The following is a 19,900-nucleotide window of genomic DNA, read 5'->3' as shown; positions in this document are numbered from 1 at the left end:
TTAACGCACTGTTGGCATTGAAGTTATCACGCTCGTTTTGTGTTTCACATTAGGGTTGTTCTAAAGATAATTCACGCTTCTCGCCACACGGGGGAGTCCTGTTGCGGTTTCAAACATCAGAATAATCACCCGAGGAAAATGATAGGAACCTTGATTCCCAGGTAGGCTATTGAACGGTATTTATGGGCGTCTGTTAAGGGGCTGTGTGAACTTTCTCCCCTCCTGTCATATCCTGTCCTGTTTCACTACCACAAACTAATGCCTCCATTTACAATAATACAAATTGGCAGAAATTAATAAAGACGTAGATTTAACAATTACGGTTGAGACAATAAATATTTTGATGACCAAATTAATCCTAACACGTTGTTCTAACAATCTCGAGTCAATAGTCCTGCTGGAAACAAAGCGGTCTCTGGTCATTTTTTGTCCAGACGTCTCATACTTCTAGATGGTGCCGGAACACTGCGTTCTCTAGCCTGATACAGCAGCCCTGCAACAGTTTATATTTTCGAACGGGGTATTATTGAGAAGGATTGGTTAACATATATCGATGGCAATTCATCAGGGAATATGGCTACACAGGTTTAAAGAGACTGATCATTTCGTTAATTAATTTTTATCATTTTAGGAGCAAATTAAGAATGCGCGTCATTGTTAGAAATTCCGGGACTAGTAGCTATACAACAGCTGCAAGGCTTTTTCGCTGCCCGCCCCAAATTCCGAACATCTACCATGATTAAGTAAAGGAGGCGTGGATTGTGTTTTCTGTTACCTGCTTAATAATACCTGCAGCTACACGGAAAGAATTTAAGATGTCGTCGAAGTGCAGGGACGCAACTGATGCCAGGGTCTAGTAAAAAAAAAGCGTAGCACGTCCCCGGTCACAAATGTGGAGACTGCGCAGAGAGAAGTTTACCTGAGGAAGGTAAAAGCGAGAAGACACATCACCTATTTTGCTTTTTTTCTTCTTCTTCACAAAGTGTGGGACAAAACAAACAACTTATTAGTTCAACTAATTCCGCGCCCCAATTTTTGGCTTTCGTTTTTAACGCCTCACTCGGCTCGGATCAGTCTGCAGTCCACTTGAAAAGCTGTGTGGTTTACCGTGGATTTTTAAAATCAATTTGATTTCGCACTCGCATGTTTTAAAGAACTTCAACATCTGGTGGTTAAGGCGAATTCCAAATATGAAGACACGCGGGACCAAATTTGCTTCATGAAGGGCTCGCCTTGAAGCTTCCAAGAACATGCACAAGCCTTTTCGGCTGTGGATTCCCAGCGTGTTTTTGTGCTTCAGCGTCATCTACTTACGACTTGGGTGAGTGTAATTAACCCAAGAATCCTGCAAACTACATAGAAACATGAAGGGGAAAACATGTCCTTGTGTGCTGGTGACACCACCTGTAGACATGCTACTACTTACATGCTTTTGCTCACCTTTTTATTAAAGGATTGTTGAATGTGCGTTCATCTTTTTAGAGAACTATGTAGACACGTTGTCGAAGTATTAGACTAGAATAACGGACACCATGACGCACGTTAAAAGAACGACCCCCCCCCGAAATCCTCTTGCAACACCGAGAACCTGCGCCTGTGCGGTAACATCCATCAAACCGCTCTGCTGAAGTGAACTTGACACCGCTCTGCCTGTGGGAGATGAAAGATCGTGCGCGCGTCATTTATTAAAAGGTTTGCGATATGGTTTTGTTTGAAGTACTAAACGCTAAATTTAACTTTTCATTACAGAAGTGTCAGACACTATTTGTCCATCTATTCACAACCTGGCTCTACCTGCTGTCTTCACCCGGTTCCAGCACACCTCGTAGCATACCTTCATTAATAGCGGTAGGCTGAGTTGTATTTCCACATTCCTTTACACAAATTGAGTTTTTTTTTTTGTTTAGTTTTTTTTAATACCTGTTTTGCAATACCTCGCATTCCTTCTTGACCGCAATAATCCCTTTAATCGACATTGCATGTGCATTGCACAATTTATTAGCTTAAAATAGGCATACATAAACAAACACGTCACAAAATTAATAGCTTTTAATTTTTTTATCTTTGGACCTGTCAAAATAAAAACACGTTCGGATTTAGATTATAGTATTTTCATTATTGCATATGATTGGTTAATGTTTTAAAAAGCTCTTGTGGACATTCAAAACAATTCCAGTGTTGGGGACAATCAAATGAACTGTGAAATCTTTGTTAAACCTACTATATTCATATTTCGTTCATACTAATGACAAGTCATTTTTTTATTATTATTAATGCATAAATGCGAGCATGTTCTGTGCAATTCTAACTGAATCTCCTCACTCTCCCTTACTGTACTGTCGCGTTTTAGCTTCTCCGAGAAGAATTTTTCATGGATAAAAGTCTTCGTGAAGGCCGTCAGATAAAGATAAGGGGAAAACCACGGTCAGTTTCATTTACACAGTCTAGGCAACATTGCGGATGGACATTTATGTTTAATTGTATAATTCGATAAATATTTCACGTTGTCATTTCCAATATACTTTAATAAAGAGTAGGCCTATGCAAACAATTTGTATTAGAATTATTTTGGTAGGCCTACGTGATACGTGTAAAGAAAGTTATATTTCTATTTATGATATCTGATCCATAAATGCAATGATTATCACTGTATTGAAATGTACATCCGCTGGAACGTCGAACTGAAAATATCATTCCATAGGCCAACAGGGTATGTCTTATAGTTTTTACCATACAAAATAGCCTATACTATAGGAAGTCGTTATTGACGTCCTTACCTGGCTGTGACCCCATCTATATGACAGACGTGAACCTGAACTCTGGCAATCTAACATTCTTTTTCCGCACGAACCTTGACATACAAATAGTGCACAAGGTCATAGAGTTTCTTTAGTATTCCCGGGTCTTTGTCCCAGGGTGATTTGGACGCATCCAGTTCACGCCAAAAGCAGCATTGCCAGATACCTCACACTTTGACAAAGGCTAGGCAGTTGTATTTACATCTGGCCCACCTATCCTTCTTCTGAGTTAGCCACCCAAGTTAGCAACGCCGCAAGCAGGAATTGCGGACTTCAGCATATGGAAGTCTGAAATTTTAAATTAAGTTTCAAGATATGCAGGCTTATTTGTGAAAAAATAAGAGTGCATTTTCATTTTGTATATTCAATAGGCGGAAAATTAGAGCGCTCAATTTTGTATATTCTTTGAAATAGCTGTGTGTGTGTCATATCCCCATTTCCACTGGAGCGAAACATGCATTCTTGCCATGCCTGCATTTGCATATTGTGTGATAATGTCGCAGTGTTGGGTTATTATACTTCAGAAGGGCAACAGTGACAAGTGCAGGTTTGTGTACCGAAAAAATAGAAAATGCACACGGAGTACACGCAGAAGAGGTGCTGAATGAGAAGTATCGTAGGCTACAGTCTACATAGTTCAGTAGTAACTTCGGTGAAGGTTGGTGAAGTTTGTTTATACAGTGTTGATCCGTTGAATGGGCGAAATGGTTGCGGGACGCCAGATGAGTGTCGCCCTATTGTGCCGTAGTGTTTCATAAGTGGGCGGATTGCAGCGTCTCCCTGCCCAATGGCAGCCCCGACTCTCACGACAGAAGAGAAAGGCACGTTTCTGCCGTCCAAAATCCCTTAAACCATCATTATTCCGGCTCGCGAACCACACTCTGTGACAGCCCTCTGCAGCGGAGAGATGACAGACTCAGTCCGCGAGCCCGCAGCTCCGTCACGGCCCTGGGCGCTTGGAGCGGGGCAGAACGAGCGCTGAAGCGAACGCCGCCGAACGGATCAACACTAAACACGCGGAAAGGCGGTGCCTTTTCTGCTCTGCAAGGAGACATAAAAAAGTGCAAGAGGAATAAGGAATTACATTTTTCTGCAACTTATTTTCCCTTTCTTTCGTTTTGAACACGGCCAAAGGAAGCGGCCGTTTGTTCAATGTCACCATGATCATCTTCTCGTCACGCAGTGTACTGCTGTCAGTGTATTATCCACAGATATTTCTCATCCTCACTAGCGGTAGCTACCTGTAAGTTGACCTCATTAAGATTTTAATTGCTTCTGTGTGCTTGCATTTCATTTATAATTACAATAGGTACGGGGACTGGAATTTTGAACATGACGTTTATCACTCTTTATTTTATAGCATTATAGCCTACGCTATTTTAAACTTGCAAACATGCAATGCGCATGTTGGATGGCTGATCAAACTGCGAAAAGTTTAATGGACGGATAGTTTTTACATATGGCTAGTGATTGTGTGTAGTCTAAAGATAATTCATCATTCATCATGTCATGTTAATTAAAGCAAATATTTTATATTAAATATTTATATAAGCATAATTAGGTGGACCTGTTGATATTTCTGTGTCGGAGTTCGCCACTAAGGCAGGTCGAGTTTGTAAACTTACTTCGATGTAGGCTATAGCAGAAATCATGAACGCATCAACATGTTCGTGCTTTTTGTATTATTTTTGTTTTTACCCAGAAATGCTGTTGCTTTTTTTTTTTTACAACCTACAGGTTTTTTAAATTGACTGTTTTTTAAAGCGATTAAACGCCACGATAAATGCATTCCACAACAATATTTTAGGTGTTATGGGCATATGTGTATATTTAAGAGAATAAATATAATGAATAATTGTTAGCTTACTATGTACTGATTATAAAACATTTTAAATGTCTCATTTCCCGTATCTGATTTTAAAAAAATGACTGCACAGCAAAATGTTCAGTGTAAAATCAACTCAGATAGATTCCTTTTAACTATAAAATAATATAACATCTGCTAGTGGTGATTTAACACTGGAAGACGTTCAGAAAAAACGAGCGAAATGAGCAGGAATTCATTTTTTAAAAAGGGAGGAATGATGTTGGTGTATTTGGGCCTGTTCGCTTTGCGGTGGCTGTTACCTGTCAATGCTCACGGGACAGGACTGCGCCTAATTCATTACATCACCGCGCGCTTACACGCGGCTCCCGGAGATTATCATTTAAAAGCCACATCTGGAAAAGCGGTAATAAAACATGGTCACAGGCACGCTGCCTTTGATTGACACAAGTCCTCGTAATTACGTCGTTATAACAGAATTTAAAAATCCAGGTCTGGATCTGGTCGCTGGAGAACGTTTATTTTTCGCCTTTATAATAATTACTGAACCATACCTTTAATCTTTGTACTTAAATCCAGACTCGATGCTAAAATAGATGTGGTTTATGGTTAGAATTTTGTTTTAAAAAGTGGGCATGCTTATGTTTAGTTTTGGTAGAAACGACATACCATTGTTTGTTTTTATAATTTAAACCTGCTTTATTCGGATTATGGCAAATTTGATACGTTTTTATGGAAGGGGGTTGTTTCAAATGTGCGTGGAATATAAAAGAGCCAGGATGTGGTTCTCCATCCTTGGGCTTTCCAACTCCATATCCAGCGTTTTCTGTGTTTTCTCACAATGATTTATGGGGAACATGAGTGGTGGGCCGCATAGAACGCTGTCTAGAGCGCGAGGCGTTGCTAAGGCCTTATGTACTGTAGCAACAGGATGTGACAGTTAATCGGTCCGTAAGCAGCACTGCCATTATCCTCACCTTTAAGAGAAAAATACCAAGGTGGTTAAAATCAGCTTGAAAAAGCACCTCGAGATGCTACAAAGAGTCAAAATTTTAATTTCACAGTGTTAAACCAACTATGACAGAGTACATTTGATCCCTCTTAGACCCATATAAACTCTGTAAAAGTTGAATGAACACAGCCTTTTACTGCGATTGATAGATTACCGACTAAAGACATTTATCATTTTCCCTTCTTTTACTGTAAGGAGCATATAGAATTTTTTTTAACCCCATACAGGTCTGAAAATATTTGTTGGACAAATGAGCAATGTTCAGCATGTTCATTTTAACAACTTAAGTATTAACACAATATAACGACACAATCCAGTGAACCAGAATGAATGTTATTTCGTTTCCAGTCGGCAAGACCGAAGAAGTTTTGAAGTGTTGATATTTCAGGATGCTTGTTCCATATTGCATACATGCATTTATTTCAGTAATGCAAAACTACTTTACTGAGGCTTGGAGGTCTCAGTCTCAGGATGTTGCAAATTGGCAGCCTTGGGAACATTCATTTCATGTATTTGATTTGAAAGGATGTTTAACACAGACACAGGTTTAGTTTGGTCTGTGTGGTGATCTCTGGGTTAAGCTCAGTATATGTGGTGCATTCATGCATAGACGCAAATGGCAGACACCCTTGCTTACACTCACGGCTTTGGCACACTGATGCACCCAATCAAACAGACTGTACAGTGCACGGGACACTGCACCACACCGCAGGATTTTCTGTGGAAAATCAACTCCGATAGAGTAATTTTGACTGTAATAGAGTACATGTGGTCCCTTTTGGACTCGTATGGACTGTTCATTTATCCAACGCTGAGAATGTTGCTGTGTACTGCAGAACACACGAGGTCGGTCTGTTATGTGGCATGCCTTTGATCAGATGTGGTCTTGCGTGTGCCTTTTGCTTGGATTGTGTAGTATTTTTTTGTGTGTGTTTTTTTTTTGTGATTTGCTTCTATGTGATTCACACAAACCAGAACTCTGGCTACTCTGCCGACCCGTGCACGAGTCTGATGTTAAATAATCACCACAGGAGACGTTCAGGGGATGGGAATGTGAGTGAGTGAGGTTAGTGAGTGCACGAGTCGGTTCATTGGTTCATGAGTGAGCGAGTCAGTCAGTGAGTTAAGTTAGGGAGAGAGTGACTGAGTTATGTTTGGGAGTGAGTTACGTTAGTGAGAGAGTGAGCGAGTTAAGCTAGTGAGTGAGTGAGTTAAGTTAGTGAGTGAGTAAGTGAGTGTGTGAGTGAAGTTCGTGAGAGAGTGAGTGATCCAGACTACTGGTTCAAGTCATTGCATACATATTTGTACACTAAGCCAGGCATAAATAATTCAATCAAATGGCAAGACGGTTTGCCAATAATATTGAATAGAAACTTTTTGTCATGCTAAATCTCAGAATGACAATATTAAACATAATAAAAAGCCATAAAATGCCCTTGGTAACTGGTTTTCGTAATCTGTATATAATTGTGTGAAAAACACTTGATTATGAATTTAATATATCCAGGCCTATGTGGGTTTGTGCACTCTGCAGAATGTTTTCATTGGCGGAACAGTAGAAAACCATAAATATCAGATCTGTTTTTCAAATAATTACATGACCATTCAAATTTTCATTATGAAAAATCCTAAAACAATATATTTATTGAATTATATTATTTACTCAGAATTATCTCCTCATAATAATGGTGCGATGTATAATAAGTGCTATGTGATACAGTGTCTGGGGTTGTGTGGGCACCAATTCAAAATCGAGTAATGAATCAAAATATCTTTACATTAGCAAACCGCAGAAAGTAAAATATACCTTTTAATTTCAATACAGTAGATGAGCTCTCTTCTTCTGCAAACCACATTGGTGGAATTGGAAAGGGGACAGGAAAAAGGCAGTTTAAAGTCTGGTATTGGCCTCCCCAGCCTGAGTGAGTGGTGAATGAGCCCAGGTGGCTGTACTGTACGGCGCCTCCAAGCCTGCTTAATCTAAGAGGGCTCTGGTGAGGACAGCAGGAAAGAGAAGAGAGACAGCCACTCACCTGCGGGCAAGCAGAACAGCATCAGGGCCACGCCTACAACACCGATCTGTAGAACCAGAACTTTTGTGTGGGTTTCTCTGTGCTGGACCGGTCCAAGGTAGAGACTTACAATGGTCTTAGGGACACCGGTTTCTGTTTTCACCCTAAAATCCAACCAGAAACCAATTCAGACCCAAGAAATCAGGCGAGGGGGAGTTGACTGTACAATCAAATGCTTTAACTGACCAATTGAGTGTTGAGAAACAGTAGAAAGACCTTGTAGCTCACCAGGACCAGAGCTGCAGACCCCTGATCTATGTTGTCTGCCGGTCTGGAGGGCTGCGACATCTGAAAATTTAAATCCAGTGCTGGAGGGCCACGTTGTCTGCATGTTTAACTCCAGTCCTGGAGAGCCACAGTGTCTGCATGTTTAACTCCAGTCCTGGAGGGTCACAGTGTCTGCATGTTTAACGCCAGTCCTGGAGGGTCACAGTGTCTGCATGTTTAACTCCATTCCTGGAGGGCCGCAGTGTCTGCAGGTTTAACTCCAGTCCTGGAGGGCCGCAGTGTCTGCAGGTTTAACTCCAGTCCTGGAGGGTCACAGTGTCTGCATGTTTAACTCCTGTCCTGGAGGGCCACAGTGTCTGCATGTTTAACTCCAGTCCTGGAGGACCACAGTGTTTGCATGTTTAACTCCAGTCCTAGAGGGCTGCAGTGTCTGCATGTTTAACTCCAGTCCTGGAGGACCACAGTGTCTGCATGTATAACTCCTGTCCTGGAGGGCCGCAGTGTCTGCAGGTTTAACTCCTGTCCTGGAGGGCCACAGTGTCTGCAGGTTTAACTCCAGTCCTGGAGGGCCACAGTGTCTGCATGTTTAACTCCAGTCCTGGAGGGCCGCAGTGTCTGCAGGTTTAACTCCAGTCCTGGAGGGCCGCAGTGTCTGCAGGTTTAACTCCAGTCCTGGAGGGCTGCATTGCTTGCGTCAGCTGAGGTGGAGAGGGCGGAGATTATTAAACCAGGTAATCTGAGTAAACGAGTCGATGGACAGGATGAGAAGGCCCGGTTGCCAAAACACCACAGAACCCTCTATTCCTAGAAATAAGCCCCATAAGATGGTTCATTTTATCAGGTCAGTGACCATAGGCCTACTTGCTAAGTACTGCATGTGTCCATGTGCCATGGACACGCGTCCAATAATAGAGTAAAAACATATTGTGTGTGACTCCTTGGATATGAACTGAACCGTGTGGCACTTTGTGGCACCTCATTTGTGCCTGGAAATAATTCCAACCACGCTACAAACCATTTGCGTCAAACCGCACTGTCACATGCCAAACCCTCACTGGGGGAGCACTGGCTGAAAGGAATATTAACAACATGTATTCATGTTCTGCTTGGGGTGCTGTTCTTTGGAATCGTTTTGCAAAGGGATGCATTCCGCTGGCAAACAATTTAGAATTTGGAATAAGAAAAAAATATTGGAATTAGTACATTGATTGGTCGATTGACTGAACTATGAATTGATGGGTTGACTGATTAATGGATTGATTTACTGATTGCGTAATTAACTGACTGACTGATTTATGGATGTATTGGTCAATTGCTTCAAGCAGCTTCCAGAAAGTGAAATGTGGAGTTAATTTATGGTGTCGATGCTCAGAAGTAAAACATTTTTAGTCATCCTGGAGAGCCAGTGTCTGTAAGATTTGCAGTCTGCTAGTCTGTTTGCACCTTAAAATCAAGACACCAGGTGAGGTGGGCTACCTGTGTAACCAGCTGCTTTAACAGATCAATTGAGTGCTAATAAATGACAAAACCTGCAGACCCATAACGTTCTAGGACTCAGGTTGTTGACTCCAGCAGACACATGGCTCTCCAGAACCAGGGTTTGGGACCCCAGCAGACCCTGTAGATCTCCAAAACCAGGGTTGGAGATCTGAGCAAACCTTGTGGCCCCCTGGGGCCAGGGCTGGGGATCCCTGCAGGTCCAGTGACTCTCCAAGACTAGGGTTGGGGACCCCAGCACACCCTGTGGCTCTCCAACACCAGGATTGGGGACCCCAGCAGACCTTGTGGCCCCCCGAGGCCAGGCTTGGGGCCCCCTTGCTTTAAGAGAAGACTCACCCAGAGGTGTGGATCTGTACAGCAGTCCTGAGCGCCGCGTTTGTCTCTGTCTTTCCTTGACAGGGCGCTTTCCTCAGTGGTGGCACTGGGGGCCAACATCATCTGCAACAAGATCCCCGGCCTGGCCCCGCGTCAGCGAGCAATCTGCCACAGCCGCCCGGACGCCATCATCGTCATCGGCGAGGGCGCCCAGCTGGGCATCAATGAGTGCCAGTACCAGTTCCGCTACGGCCGCTGGAACTGCTCCGCCCTGGGCGAGAGGACCGTCTTCGGCCAGGAGCTGCGAGTAGGTCAGTGTGAAGCCGCCATTCGCCGCTGGGGCCCGCTGGGGCCCGATGGGGCCTTTCTTTAGAGTCTTTAGTCTTTTCTGTTCTGTTATGAATATAGAAAATGGAATTTTGCACATTCTTTCTCCAAAGTCTATTGTACATTAAATACATTTAAAAGAATATAATCAATCAATAATCAGCTTCATAGAGATTTTTGGAGGAGAAGAAAAATTCAGTGGCTTAGACAGTTTTAGTGTTCATGGCACCTCTATGCTTTTTTGGTGTGCTTGGCTCTGTTATAAATGAGTAAAAAGTGTGTGTTCATGTCTTAATCTGTAGTTTTCACACCTCCAAAAAAACCAATAGGCCTAATTTTTAAAATAATTATTTGCATCTTCTTTTTTTTATCTTTTCATTTGAGCACTTTTAGAGACAGAGGGAGACTCTCTTTTCCTTACTCGCAGCATTCTTTATCTGCATTCCCCTCATCGGTTTGGCGGCAGGTCCTGCCCTCTCTCGCTTATGCTGTTCTGTTATGATCGGTTCCATTGCTGTGAACTGCGGTGCAGTCTGGTGCAGTGTTTGTGTTCAGAGCAGCGCATGGTTGGTTGCACAGTAAAAAAGGCGCGTTTCCTGTGGTAAGGGAAGAGGTGCAGGTGTCGCGGTTGTTGATGGCTCTACGAAAAATCTCTTGTTTTTCGGAGTGTGATGACTGACCTTTTTCAAAGGTCACCCCTTGTTTGTCCTTTGTGCCGTTTTTGTAACAGACCTGCTGATTTCACAGTAAAATGTTCAGGGTTAAATCCTTATGCAATTCCTTTACAGTTTTAAGAACATTTGCTCTTTAGGACCTAATTTGGAACTTCCTCATCCTCACCTCCATACACAGTAAATTTATGAGGTAATTAACACTCATCACTTGTTTTGTAGGAGAGGATGTGCTTATCTACACCTGTCTACACTCGACAGTATAGATATCAGCTATGAGCCAGAACACAAAAAATGGGATGATGTCATGAAACTTGCTTTTGCCATAAATATTCCCATTACTCTCAGGAAAAGAAAACTCCCCCACAGACAGGCAGAGCATGCCTCATCCGCTTGTACTCTTTCATATTAACCCTAGTTTCGGACTAAACTCTTCATCTATTTCCCAACTGGAGAGAGAGGTCTGACATTATTATGCATGAAAGACCAGAGAAGCGCATTGTCTCTCTCCCTACCTTCCTCCATCTCTCTCTCTCTCTTACTCTCCCTCCCTCTCTCCCTCACACTCTGTCCTGCCTTTACTCAGATACTGCTCAGTTGGTCATTTTTTAGTTCAGCCGAATAACATTTGCGTTCCAAGAAGGGAATAATCAGGTTATTGTGTGTTACAGAACCCTGCTAATTCTGATTCAAGGGAAAAAAATTAGTTTCTGAAAATACCAGTAATTTTACATTCAGGCCATTGCAATTGGAATATTGCAACTATAAATACATTTCATATAAGAACACTCCATGGCTGGCAAGCGTCCTTGATTGACAGGATGTCACGTATGACGGATTGATGGAGCAATAGATCAAAGCTTCTCTACAGTGGTTTCAAATACCCCACAACAATTTCTCCATTGAGGAGAAAACTGCGCTGTGTTTTCCAAAGAGATCAGGCTGCCAAATAAAACCTGTACAAAGGGAGGCATTAACGTGGGAGGGGGGAGGGAGTCCGATGCTGAGTGCGTCTCACAGAGGATTTTCTGGCAAGTGTGCATTTCAAACAGGTGTGTGACCGGCACACCTCGATCCGCCGATGCGTGTCGAAAACAGACACTATGTGCCAAGTGGATAAAAAACTATAAATGAGTAATTGTACGACACGCAGTTCAAAGACATGCAATTAACTGCTTAAGGCTTTCAGCTGTTCTGGTTCGGTGTATCATTTCAGCCATCAAAAGGATAAGGAGGCAAACCTGCACAGGTAGATTCATATCACTTCTTACACAAGTATGCATACCTGGACTTAAAATGAACCAGCGAAAAAGTAGTAGGAGATTATGCGCAAACATGCATATAGCGCCTTTTATTGTACTTTTTAAGTGCTTTTCAGGGGCGATTTCACGGGCACAATTATACCCTGCACTTCCTCATAACTGATGCTTTCAACAAACCGTCGTGGAGTTTAAATGTAGAAAAGCTAACGGCCCCATGTCTATGAACCCATTCAACCCCCCCCCCCCCCCCACCCCCACCCCCCAATGAGTTATAGCCGCGAGACTGACTCGGTGAGTAACCCCCGGAGACGGCGCTCCGCGGCACGGTGGCGACGCAGCGCGTAAGAAACGGGCGCGGGTATCCTGGTGACGTCGCCATGGCGACCTGAGAAACGTGGGAGGTGGGGGCTGGGTTTGGAATGCGGGGGGCCTCCGCGGGTTACGGAGTGCGGAGTGTGCGGTGCGAAATGTAGGCGCGCTTACTCGGTCTACCTTCGCTGCCTCGTAAAATGCGTGGGGCGGGTTTGGCGGGTGATGTCAGCAGAGGTAGATACATCTCTGGGTGCGTGCGCCAAGGCTCGACACAGCGCTGGCTAAGCTCTACGGCAGGGGTCTGTAACCCCGGTCCTGGAGAGCCACAGGGCCTGTTGCTTTTCCATTTCAACAACCCGTTCAGACCTAGAATGCTCAGCGAGGAGATAAGTTCTAAGTTGCAACGAAAACCAGCAGACCCTGTGGCTGTCCAGGAAACCAGGAGCGCAGCCGCGATCGTCTAATCCGCGTTTTAAAAAGCTGCTACCTGTTCTGCCAAGTGACTGCAATGTAACGATTGTAAAACGACATGCCAATACATCACAAATATCTTAACTTCCTCGTTTTGCATCCTTGATTCTTGCACTACACAGCAAATGGCTTAGTAATGGAAATTTCTCTGCCTGTCGTTGAAATCTCCTTTTTTAAATAAAAAAAAACCTGGTATTGCATTTTACATTTTGCGCTCACAAAAAAATGTTTATCGTCTCGGCTGAATGACAGTCATGTCAATTATTGTATAATCAAAGCTGTGTTTACGAAAAGCAGGGAAGACAGACGGTATGCATTAAAGTCCGACGCAAGTGCCCAGAACACTGCGCTAACGCAGCGGCACTTATGTTTTCACATTTAGTGAATTGCATTCCTGCGTATCGGATATCTGAGATGCGAAGGAATTTGGCACGGTGCGATTCCCTTTTTTTTGTTTATTTCTCTGCGCAAACTGTACTCTGCATTTCTGCATTCCTTCCAATCCAGCTCTTTTATTTTTAAATCAGGAACAATAAGAATCAGAACTGGCTTTCTCATGGCCAATTGCAGCATAAATTGATTTTTTAAAAATGAGCCACCGATGGAGATTATAATGACATTGTCCATTTTCACATGGATATCGTATGTGAATATGTGGCTGAAAGTTTGTTCCATAGTGCTCATCCACTGTGGCTCTGTTATTAGTAAAACTGGCTCATGACAGGAAGCTACACCAGGAAACACAGGGCTATTTACATTCAGGCGTTTAGATGATTCTCTCACCCAGAGTGGCTTGCGGTTGACATGGGATTAAGATCAAAATTTCATATTTCCCTAAAGTATCAGGTATGAGAAAGAGGGGTTGACAGCCTCAAAAGGAGATAAGAGAGCAGCCGCCACCTAAACTATCCGTTCAGTCACGTAAATGAGTAATTACGGGATAAAAAAACTTTAGAAAACCAAGCACCATAAAATCAGCCCGATTCTAAACTTAGGAGCAGGCAAATATGCACAGGAGACATTGAGAAACGCTACCATCGGCATTTACTGAAACATTCCTCTCCTCGGTGTGCTTTATTTGAGCTGACAGGTGAATGCGGCAAACCAAATAACGTCAGTAAAATGTTATTTTAAGGATACAGAAGGTTGCACTTTTGTTTGGTGACAACATGTCCTTTAAACATTTTACCATGGGGGGGAAAAAGCACTTAATCTGGACCTTTTTACTACATAGCCGAGATTGTGTCAAAGACTGTATCCACAGGGAATGGTGTTGAGCCAAATATTGTATTTCCACTACTGTATGTGAGTAATAGACTGTGTACAGTACCTATATTATTTGTCATAGACTGTGTACCATATCGACTATATACTATTTGAGTCACAGGCTTTACCGTATCTATCATATACCTATTTTGAGTCACAGGCTTTACCGTATCTATCATATACTACATTAGTCATAGACTCTGTATTGTATCTACGGTACAATGACAGCACCCCACCGGGGAATCAAACTCGCAGCCTTGGTGGTTGCAAGCCCATTGCCCAAACTATCAAGCTACATTGCCGTATCGTTGGCTTTCTGATGTAGTTCCCATCCCATGAACCCGGACAGTGACAGCAGCGCGCGTGGTTTTTCGTACATTCCTTTCATCTCTGTGTGGCTGTGCCCGCAGATTTTATCACCCGCGGTCAGGGGAAAACTAGCCGCCCACACAGAGCCAAGGAGCGAAGCGCACAGACGGACGGCTTTGTTCTGGGAGAAGCGAGCAGGGTCCTTTCCTGGCTTATCAGGTATTGGGCTGCACCCCCACCCCCCACCGCCCCAGTGTGGGCTGTCTCCTGTGATGTCCTCCGCTGGTCTGAGCCCCCCGGCCACACAGAGAGGCGTTGGCCGTCTGCCGACGGGACAGGGCGGGGAGGGGAGTGGGGGGGGGGGGGATTTTGGCCTGGGTATTGCCGCTCGGACCCAGTGCCCCCTGCGATGTTATCGGTGAGATCTGTGTCTGTCTGCGTTCTCCTCGCCGGCCCGGGGTGGGTGGGGGGGTGGGGGTGGGGGGGGCAGGATGTGAGAGGATCAGCGGCTCAAAGCGCCCCTTTGTCAAGAACAATCCGGAACGGCAGAAACAGACTCGCCGCCGCGCAGCGGAACGTTCCGGGGTTTACCGGAGGTAACCGCGGCTACGGCGCTTGCGACAGTAACAGGAACGGGAGCTTCCAAAATACAGGAAGCTGATGGTTTTAAAATTCCAGTTTATTTGACCTTCCTCTGATACTCTGAACGGCGTGGGGACGACCACCGTCCATGCAGTACGGAAACACGGAAGGAAAACTCAGTCAGATGGAGTGTCACCTCTCCTTCGCTGTCGTTCTCCCTAGTGAAACTACATGACCTGAGGTGGAGATGACCTATCAGAAATTAAAACAAAACAGTATGGCTGTTCTGATCTGATCTCAAAGATCTTTTTCCAACCTCAGAATTTACACTGTGGCAACAAGTTGCTATTGCCTTGAAGCCGAGAAGGTGACTAGGACATTAATCCGGCTGCATGCTGGAAAATAAAAAGTTTTTTTATGAATGAGCTCTTTGGACCCAGATTATTATCTCAAAGTAAAGAGATTATAATCTGCCTTTCACAGGCCTGTCCATCTCCATCACCGACACCCATCATGGCTGCTCATTTCATATCCCCATACAGTATATGCTGAATATGCAAGTCCTGCTTGTGTTTATATTTAACAACCCAAGTACGCTATGTGTATAGTTCTGGTTCAAGAACATAACTTTATTGAACAGGGACACTGGTGTTCTAATCCCTGCAGAGATCATGAACTCAACTCAGCCCTGCTTTTGCCTGTAATTGGCAGTGAGTGTACAGTATGTCCATAGCAACGGCGCATGTAACTGAACGGAAACAGCAGTAGCAGAGTGGAGATTACTCAGCCATGCCAGTGATCCAGAGAGATCCAAAGCAGTTTAGCCATGTTTTTATTTTTTTTAATGGGGCCCACATGGAAATTTTAGGAGCTACAGTGTTGCGTTTCAGAGTGTGTGGATATTATGGCCTGGGAATATTTGCACTGTAGGTACGCAAAGAATAAATGATGTTAACTGTTTGCCATCAGTGAGAGATATTTCTCACCTGCGGTCGGCACTAATTATCTCCTGTAGTACTGTGTGTGGCCTGTAGGGTGTAAAATAGTCACTGGCTCTCCTGTAGTACTGTGTGGCCAGCAGGGTGTAAAATAATCACTGGCTCTCCTGTAGTACTGTGTGTGACCTGTAGAGTGTAAAATAGTCACTGGCTCTCCAGTAGAACTGTGTGTGACTTGTAGAGTGTCAAATAGTCACTGGCTCTCCTGTAGTACTGTGACCTTTAAATAGTCTCAGACTTCAGCTTAGGTTATCCTGGTGTGCAAATGCTGGTTGTACAAGTGTAAATCCAGATGCTGAATTAGTGACTCCAAATCGGACCGGATAATAATGCATATTGTTGTCAGAAAAGGCATCAAATTATTTTTCTGTATTTTCTTCCATATGAGGTATTGTAGTGAGAACTTGTTACAACCGTCTGATGTAACTGATTTGCACTGGTTTGTGGTCTGGGTTAGCCATGCCAGGTATCAGATCACTGGATTTGGGGGGTGTGACTGAAAAGTCACCTGCTCTGACTGTCCGTGCCACATTTATCTGAAACGAAGTTCACCAGCACAGCCAGCAGGTGTCGCTTTTATCTGTCTCTCAGCAGCATGTCAACATGACAAAAATGATTTGCACTGTCATATTCTGCTCTTTAAAATATGATTGGAAACATTCCACAGACCAGCCTGTGGCAGCTTAGTCTTAGATTTCAGCTATTTGTGTTCTTTTTTTGTCTTCTGTTCAACAAAAGAAATTTGGTGAAACTCCAGCACAAGATAATTTAGCTCATAAAGATTTCAATCAATATTTTGTCCTTCAAATTGAAGTATCTCTCTGTTTTTTCTTCCACAAGTACAAGCAGCAATTTCATGAAATGCACCAAAATCAACCTTCCAAACTACGTTTGTCAAGGAGAAAGTCAAGTTCGAATGTTGACGGTCCAAGTTACGGAGGGATACTGATTTGATTCATAGAAGATTGACGCCAAGGATAAATGTCGATTGAATTCCGTGAATTTCTGAGCTGACTAGAATTACAGCCTGAAGCCAGTTTGCGCTGGAAGCAGCGAGCCTCCAGTGTTGCCACAGTTCCAGAGTCCTCCTACTCTGCTGTGGCAACATCAGTGGAGCGTGCAGCCGTTTGGGGCGGAGGGGAAAATCTCACAATGCGTGTTGGGAAAACTGACTGTACGGTTTCAGGCCGTAAATCTCGTTCGCTGCATTTGATGTGAAATGCGCTTCAGCGGTTTGCTGCTAGCCCTGTTTTTTTCTCCCTTTTCCTTCCCTCTCGGGTACGGGCCATCGTAAAAGCCGCCACCGCATTCGGAAACGTCCCAGCCCGCTCTCTGGCGGATGCCTTTTCCAGGCCAGGACAGTGGTCACCTGAGGTGAAGGCCGCACCCCCTTCGAGCACCCGCCAAAAAAACGCCCGGCGTTACCTGCCCTACGTGTAGAACCGCGCCGTGCTTAAATCGCGCTCCTGGACACCGTTACAGACACTTGCCCCAAAAACCCTATTAGACATCTGGTTTAATATTTCCTCCGCCGCCCCCCCCCCTTCTTGACCCTCGGCTCTGAACCTGTCCAAGTCCGCTGAGGTTTTTCTGGTCAGTCCAGCTTTCCCCTGGCAGCTTGCTAGGATATCCCAGGGTGGTTCTTTTGGAATTCATTTCAGGGCACTGGGCTGGCCGCTTTACCGCACATCTGCACAGCAAAGCTCCGCAGGGCTCCCACACACATCCTTCACAGAGCCTCACGCCAGCTGCTGTTGCCCCAGTTCACCTATCTTTAATGGAGGTTCAGGGGTGAAGATGCCTAATACACAAGTCTTTCATAAAAGTTCAGCATTGAAGATCCCTATTACACATGACTTTCACAGAAGTTCAGTGATGAAGATCCCTAGTACACAAGTCATTCACAGAAGCTCAGCACTGAAGATCCCTAGTACATAGACTCTTACAGTATCTCAGTACTTTCACAGAACCCTATGGAGATCAAGGTTACGCAGCACTCCTGTCCCATCCTCCTCAGAACTGCAAAGCAGAAGCAGTCCCCAGGGTATAGATCCTTCACAGAACCTCAGAGTGGAGGTCCTAACCATGTTCTGCCTTCACGTCTACTCGCAGGAACAGAATTTACCCTGGTGCACACATCCTTCACAGATGCTGAAATCCAGCATATTTCCATGTACCCCTTCACAGAAGCCCTGAACAGCAGTGATTCCTGGGAAATGTGTGCATATCCCATCGCGCTAGTGACTCTGCTGATCGGACTGTAGTTCGCATCAGCTGCGCATTACGCAAACCCTTCCGCAGAAATAACTGCGCAGTTCGGCTGGTGGGAGCGAAGACAAGCAGCCGCTGGGGACATGCACCTCGTGGGAGATTGCGGGTGTGGCTGCGCCCTGCCCAAGCCCCAGAGGAAGACGTACGGATGGTGCTGGACTAAATGTAAGAGCGGACACTCCAGGTTGAGTGGAACATCGAAAAAACATGCTTCCCAAAAACAAGTCATTTAACAAATCCTGGTCACCATGGTGAACGGAGCACTGAACGGATATGAGTCAACAAGCAGTGTAGAAGACATTAACAGAAATCTCCGAGGTCCACCCCAGTTTGGACAACTGACCATATAGTAACTGACCACAGCCTAGCGACAGGCAATACAGAAGTGCAGTCCATTGCAAAGTCCCATGTGCCCCCACACCCCACCCGACCCACCCACCACCACACTGTCTTTTTGTTGTTCAGTGGGAGTGCGACATTAATAGAAATGGTTACAGGGTTTTCCTTTATGCCCCTTTAAAATATGGTTCTGTTGCATGCCATCATTTCCACTGTAATATGTACACATGACATCTGAACTGGAAACAAAAAGTCGCTGTCCGTGCGGCTCAACCGGTAATGACACCGGCCTCATGCATTGTGTTCTGTGGGTAATTCATTCTTGTATTATGACAGTGCCTTTTCCTCCCAACCAGCCAAAGCCACAGACTCCTGGACATTCAGACAATTTCCCTAGAAAAAAGAAAAGATCCCTGCAGCTCTGACTCATTTAAACTCCCGAAAGAAGAAAATTCCACGGATTTCCTGTCCTGAAACTCCCACTAGCAAGAGTTACGCACTGCAGTGCATGAACTGCTAAAACATCCGGAAAATGAATATTTGGGAAGTTTCATATTTCTGCTCTGGTCAGAATTGGGGTCCTTTGTTTTAAATGCTATGCAAATATTTTAATCCCCAAATTATAAATGTGGAGTCATTCTTTCGAAGCCAGATGAATGCATGAGCAAATTGGAATTATTTGAAAGGAAATTTTAAAAAAAACTAGGAAATAAAAATGAGTTTTGGACTCTTAATGGAAACCAGAGCCTCAAAGGCATCGCTGACACATTGATTTTCAGGGTACTGCAAGAAACTGCAAGAGCAATGCGAAGAAAGCCTCAGCTTTGGAAGTGCAAATACAATCAAGTGCAAATGCAAAAGCAAGTTCCAAAACACAATCCTGCTATGCAAAAGCAAGGCCTCTCCATGCCCCCCACAATCCCACATGCATTTTCTGAAGTTATGTGCATCTCTGTCCCTCAAGCCACATCTACAATCTGTGGAAAAGCATCCTCTTGGGATGCCAGTACTGTATTCATCCCTCTGTCAATCCTCCTGACTGCCTTTCTGTCTGTCTTCTGTCTATGTTTAGATGTATTTGTCTTTCTATATATATACCTATCTGTCAGTCTATGTATGTATGTAACTGTCTATTCATCTAGAGTAGGTGACTGTCAGTCCAACAACATAGAAAACACATAAGACAACAGGCTTCCTGGTTTAGAGGAAACCAAGACCCTTTGATTAGGAGATCAGTGTTTAATCACACAATGAGCATACACAGGATAAATGCTGCCATGTGATTACTTATGAAGTAGACTGGGAAATAGTTCTTTAATTTCTTTAAGTTTACATCAAATTG

At 44.1% G+C, this 19,900-nt stretch overlaps 1 protein-coding gene and 1 long non-coding RNA gene across 3 annotated transcripts in view; one reads left to right on the top strand and one right to left on the bottom strand.

The window, feature by feature from the left end:
- Nucleotides 1-457: 457 nt before the first annotated feature.
- Nucleotides 458-19,900, top strand: part of LOC135259845 (protein Wnt-7b-like) — a 29,423-nt gene continuing 9,980 nt past the window's right edge. The window contains exons 1-2 of one of the 2 annotated variants that reach the window (XM_064344693.1): nt 458-1,321; nt 9,835-10,061. In XM_064344693.1, the coding sequence (XP_064200763.1) occupies nt 1,251-1,321; nt 9,835-10,061 (298 nt within the window). In that variant the 5' untranslated portion in view covers nt 458-1,250. Of the gene's footprint in view, nt 1,322-3,311; nt 4,042-9,834; nt 10,062-19,900 lie in introns of those variants that run through there. The other variant, XM_064344692.1, reaches the window with a different exon arrangement.
- The window catches only part of LOC135259846 (uncharacterized), a 50,274-nt gene continuing 40,376 nt past the window's right edge, over nt 10,003-19,900 (bottom strand). Inside the window, exon 3 of the long non-coding RNA XR_010331399.1 lies at nt 10,003-10,143. This is a non-coding gene — a long non-coding RNA (uncharacterized LOC135259846). The remainder of the gene's footprint in view (nt 10,144-19,900) is intronic.

The sequence above is a fragment of the Anguilla rostrata genome, chromosome 7 (assembly GCF_018555375.3).
Source record: "Anguilla rostrata isolate EN2019 chromosome 7, ASM1855537v3, whole genome shotgun sequence".
Taxonomy (NCBI): domain Eukaryota; kingdom Metazoa; phylum Chordata; class Actinopteri; order Anguilliformes; family Anguillidae; genus Anguilla; species Anguilla rostrata.
The sequence above is the reverse complement of the archived record's forward strand: the minus strand, read 5'-3'. Positions and strand labels throughout refer to the sequence as shown.